The following is a 5146-nucleotide window of genomic DNA, read 5'->3' on the forward strand; positions in this document are numbered from 1 at the left end:
CTAAGAGATGGTCAACCTCCAGGGAATTCCGGTTCTCTCACCCATCTGGTGGTAGGGGTTGGGCACTGACCTCTTGGGGAGAGGGTATCCAGGGACCCCCAAGCACTGGCTCTTGGTGAGCCTGGGGTGAGTGTGGGGGGCTTAAGCATTGCAGAAGGGAAGGCAGCCAGGGGCCCAGGCAGGGTGAATCAGTCCCTTTGGGCATCGGCTGTGGCCCAGCTCTCGTTCCAGCCCTCAGGGTGAGCCCTCATTTGGAGGTGGGGACCCTCTCTGACATCCCAAAGGTGGTGAGAGACAGATTGGAAATCTCCCGCCTTCAGCCTCCTTCTCACAAGGGTTTTATTTTTTTCCCTTTCCCCTCCTCATTCCCTTAATTGCAGATGTTCTAATTAAACCCTCAAATAGTTGTTATGCCGTTTTAAAAGGTACTTATTCAAGTGTCAACCAGGCTGGGCAGGGAGGAGGCAGCGTAGGGCAGCGAATTAAAGGTAGATTGACTAATCACAGCGGCGATCATAATAATAAAATCAGAGGGAAAAAAATCACATTACGACTTTTCGTGGAAAGGAGGGAGCAGGCAGCCAGCGGCCGCCAGCCCTGCGCTGCCGCCGACACAAAGAGTGCGGGCGATTCCACGAGACTGATTTATGACGTTTTACAGCCCTATAAAAGCTGTAGCGACGAGGCAAGCGCTTCTACCACCGCTGGCAGATTTAGTCTAATAAATAAAACATAAACAGTTAACTTTATGTGTCACTTTTATTGTTATCAAGTAAAATATAGCCGAGCCCCGGCAAGCTATGATTTTAAACTATAATTGTTATCAAGTGCAACAAGGGGACCCGGCTCCCTCCCTGGGCTCTCCCTTCTGCCACCCCCCTCAACTCTGAGTTATGGGATCAGTTAATTGGAATTGGTGCAAGACGTGGCCACCCCTGGCTGAGGGGGAGTGTGTCAGAAAGCAGCTCTTCCTTGCCCCCTCCCTCCTCCGTGGCCCTGCCACCCCACCATCAGGGTATGCCTGTGGGTGGGTAGCAGAGAGAGGGGAGGGTGCAGGAACGGGCTGGAGACCCCCAAGGCCCGCCCGGCATCCCCAGCTTCGTGAGCTCACCCTTCAGCTTTTGGAAGGCGGCCTGGAGCTGGCCCTTGGGGATGCGTGTTTACATGTAAACACATGTGTTACATGGATACAATCCCTGGCCGGAAGCAGGCTCTACAGACGAAGGCCTCCCCCTTAGCTAGGTCTGCCTTCTGTGGGGATGGAGAAAGAAGAGCTCCCTGGGCCTTGGCTGGGCACCATCCCAGGGCACTGGCCCCTGGCAGAGTGCTCTCCTCCCTGCTCCAGGTCCTTGGGAACCAGCCTTGGAGGCGGTTGTCAGAAAGCAGCAGGCCAGACGGAATGGAGAGTGGAAACAGCAGCCAGCAGGAGAGATCCTCTGCTCTGGGCTGGGAAGGGAGGGTTAGTGGGTACTCGGGGAGGGCAAGGCTTCTGAACTCTGCTTTTGCCAACCACTTCCTGTCTCTCTTCAGCGGGGGCTCAACCCCCAGACCTCCAGAAATGACGTCAGAATCATTTGCATCCCGCTGCCTCTACCTGCCCGGTCCAGCTGGGACCCTGCCTCGCCGGCCCCATGGCCAGAGGGTTGGGTGAGTGTGTATGGGGAAGGGGGCTGGACTCTGGTCTCCTTGGATGGGGGGCAACCCAGGCTCACCAGCTTCCTGGGCTCAGCCTGGGCCTCTCCCCATCCAACCTCCACTCCAGTCCTCATTCAACTTCCTCTTCCTGCGAAAGAGGGGCGCTGCCACGGTGCCCTACACAGACTGAGACAGGATCGCCATGAATGGAGACCTCTGGAAAAGCTCGGGAGCCGAAGCCCGAGGGGCCCACCGGAGGCCCAAGGGGAGACCCTGGGAGGGGGCTGAATCACAGCCTCCCGACAGCCCCCCAGTGCCCAGGCTTTAGAAGGGAGCTGGGGCTTCCCATCTCCTTTTGCAGGGGAGGGTTGTCAGTCGGCGGGGTGTGCATTGGGGGCACCGCGGCCCCTGCCAGCTAACCCCGCATCACCGCCACCACCCCCCCAGCACCACCACCACCACACACACAAAAAAAATTGGATACATTTTGAATAAAGCGATTCGGTTCCTTATCCGGGGACTGGGTTGCTCCGTGTGATTGGCCGGCGGAGTCACATGGTGAAAGTAACTTTACAGGGTCGCTAGCTAGTAGGAGGGCTTTATGGAGCAGAAAAACGACAAAGCGAGAAAAATTATTTTCCACTCCAGAAATTAATGATCATGAGCTCGTATTTGATGGACTCTAACTACATCGATCCGAAATTTCCTCCATGCGAAGAATATTCGCAAAATAGCTACATCCCTGAACACAGTCCGGAATATTACGGCCGGACCAGGGAATCGGGATTCCAGCATCACCACCAGGAGCTGTACCCACCACCGCCTCCGCGCCCTAGCTACCCTGAGCGCCAGTATAGCTGCACCAGTCTCCAGGGGCCGGGCAATTCGCGAGGCCACGGCCCGGCCCAGGCGGGCCACCACCACCCCGAGAAATCACAGCCGCTCTGCGAGCCGGCGCCTCTCTCAGGCGCCTCCGCCTCCCCGTCCCCAGCCCCGCCAGCCTGCAGCCAGCCAGCCCCTGACCATCCCTCCAGCGCCGCCAGCAAGCAACCCATAGTCTACCCATGGATGAAAAAAATCCACGTTAGCACGGGTAGGCAACTTTGCTTTTTGCTCTCCCCCTCCCTCCCCTCTTCCCCAGCGCTCCCCACCCTCCTTGGCCCCCTCCGGCCCCCGTCCTCCTTTCTCTCCTTCCCCCTCTCTCTCCAGGAGCGACTCTGGGTTAGCACAATTGAACTGGATTTACGAGCTAGAATGGGTAATTACATCCCCCATAAATTTTATGGCTTAGCTACTCTGGGCAGTCCGAGCCATGTGCTACGATCTGTTCTGTATGTGTGAAAACTATGCTCGCTTTCTAAGGGCGCATAAATAATTCAGTGTCGTTGCAATGAGGATTCCCCTCTTATTACACTACAAAGTCTCCAGCTCCCTTCAACTTCTTTATAACCCGTTTAGCTTGATGACTTTATTTCCACCACCCCCTCCTCCTGTTACAACAGAGCTGAGGATGGGGTGAGGGTGGGGGTCGGGGAGCCTGCTGCCTTTGAACCCCACTATTTGCTTTTCCCCTCCCCTCCCCCAGTGAACCCCAATTATAACGGAGGGGAACCCAAGCGCTCGAGGACAGCCTACACCCGGCAGCAAGTCCTGGAATTAGAGAAAGAGTTTCATTACAATCGCTACCTGACCCGAAGGAGAAGGATCGAGATCGCCCACTCGCTGTGCCTCTCTGAGAGGCAGATCAAAATCTGGTTCCAAAACCGTCGCATGAAATGGAAGAAGGACCACCGACTCCCCAACACCAAAGTCAGGTCAGCGCCCCCGGCCGGCGCTGCACCCAGCACCCTCTCGGCAGCCACCCAGGGCACTTCTGAAGACCACTCCCAGAGCGCCACGCCACCGGAGCAGCAACGGGCAGAGGACATTACCAGGTTATAAAACATAACTCACACCCTGCCCCCACCCCAGGCCCCCATCCTCCCCTCACACACAAATTGACTCTTATTTATAGAATTTAATATATATATATATATTTTGGTTCTTTTCTCTCTTCCTCCCACCTTATCCCTTGTCATTTCCAAACAGACAAAACAGATAAACAAACAAGCCCCCTGCCCTTCTCTCCTTTCCACTGTTAAGGACCCTTTTAAGCATGTGATGTTGTCTTAGCATGGTACCTGCTGGGGTTTTTTTTTAAGGCCATTTTGGGGGGTTATTTATTTTTTAAGGAAAAAAAGCTGCAAAAATTATATATTGCAAGGTACGATGGTCTGGTTTAGGTGCGTTTCAGGGGAAATGAGGAAAAGAAAAAAGGAAAGAGATTTTTAAGCCAATTCTCCTCCTTCTTCTTTCTCCTCCTCCTCCTTCCCCGCTCTTTCCTTAGGCCTTTTGCATTGAAAATGCACCAGGGGAGGTTAGTGAGGGGGAAGTCATTTTAAGGAGAACAAAGCTATGAAGTTCTTTTGTATTATTGTTGGGGGGAGCTGGGAGGAGAGGGGGGGAAGACAGCAGACAAAGCTAAATGCATCTGGAGAGCCTCTCAGAGCTGTTCAGTTTGAGGAGCCAAAAGAAAATAAAAATGAACTTTCAGTTCAGAGAGGCAGTCTATAGGTAGAATACCCCTCACCCCCCCATCGTGGTTATTGTGTTTTTGGACTGAATTTACTTGATTATTGTAAAACTTGCAATAAAGAATTTTAGTGTCGATGTGAAATGCCCCGTGATCAATAATAAACCAGTGGATGTGAATTAGTTTTACGTCAATGTCTGATGGTTTCTTTTTATCCCCCTCCTCCTTCTGACCTGGTATAACATCCCACCTTCTCTATATAGTTGCCGAAGTTTACTCTAAGCAAACACACAAATCTTAACTCTCAACTCCAGTTTCCCAAGGTCCTTAGAAGAACCAGCAAAAGGTTTGGGGCAGAGGATCTCAGGGGAGGGGATGTGGAAGATTAGGGCCAATTTCTCTGAGTCTGCAGAGGCCAGACTCTCCTGGGGGTACTTAGAGTGGAGCTGGGGGGGGGGGTGTCTCACTTTTCTAGAGTTAAGCACAGTGCCTTCTTTTGTCTATTTCCTTCTCCTCTCTTCTCCTTTCTCTCTGATGAGTAGGCCTGCCTAATTTGCAGACTAGAAGGCAAGTTTAGGGAGTTGGGAGGAAGAAGAGTTTTCATCTTTGGGAAGCTCTTTGGGAATAAGGGATTAAGGAAGATGCCCACTCAGCATGCCTGTTCTCCTTAAAAGAAGAAACATTTTGAGCTGGTGACTCTGAAGCAGCAAAGTGACCTGTCAGGATGGCTTCTCTGTTTGTTTAGACTTGGAAAGAAGGGTGAAGTGGAGGCCAGAGGCCTGGGAGGCCCCCTTGCATGGGTAGGCCTCAAAGCCTGATTCCTAGAGATAATGAAGCACTTTTATTTTTTCCCCCTAACTTTTATCATGGACCTGCCAGGTGTTGAGAAAAGACACAGGGAGAGGTAGGGACCACCCCTCTTCCTACAACTTCCCAGGT

At 52.9% G+C, this 5146-nt stretch overlaps 1 protein-coding gene across 2 annotated transcripts; it reads left to right on the top strand.

The window, feature by feature from the left end:
- The first annotated feature begins 1097 nt into the window (after positions 1–1097).
- Positions 1098–4389, top strand: HOXC4 (homeobox C4). Of its 2 annotated transcripts, XM_067696813.1 has the most exons (3): positions 1098–1647; positions 2284–2728; positions 3221–4389. In XM_067696813.1, exons 2-3 carry the CDS (start codon positions 2290–2292, stop codon positions 3574–3576), a joined length of 795 nt encoding a protein of 264 aa, XP_067552914.1. In that variant the 5' UTR covers positions 1098–1647; positions 2284–2289; the 3' UTR covers positions 3577–4389. The 2 variants fall into 2 exon arrangements, with proteins under 2 accessions (XP_067552914.1, XP_067552912.1); XM_067696811.1 differs by lacking the exon at positions 1098–1647 and having other exon boundaries at positions 1662–2728.
- Positions 4390–5146: the final 757 nt, after the last annotated feature.

This window comes from Pseudorca crassidens, chromosome 11 (assembly GCF_039906515.1).
Source record: "Pseudorca crassidens isolate mPseCra1 chromosome 11, mPseCra1.hap1, whole genome shotgun sequence".
Lineage (NCBI taxonomy): Eukaryota > Metazoa > Chordata > Mammalia > Artiodactyla > Delphinidae > Pseudorca > Pseudorca crassidens.

Bases quoted from the DNA above. Each gene is read 5' to 3' on its own strand.
- HOXC4 (XM_067696813.1), top strand. From the start codon at position 2,290: ATGATCATGAGCTCGTATTTGATGGACTCTAACTACATCGATCCGAAA. The intron at 2,729-3,220 runs GTAGGCAACTTT...CCCCTCCCCCAG, and splicing joins AAAAATCCACGTTAGCACGG to TGAACCCCAATTATAACGGA.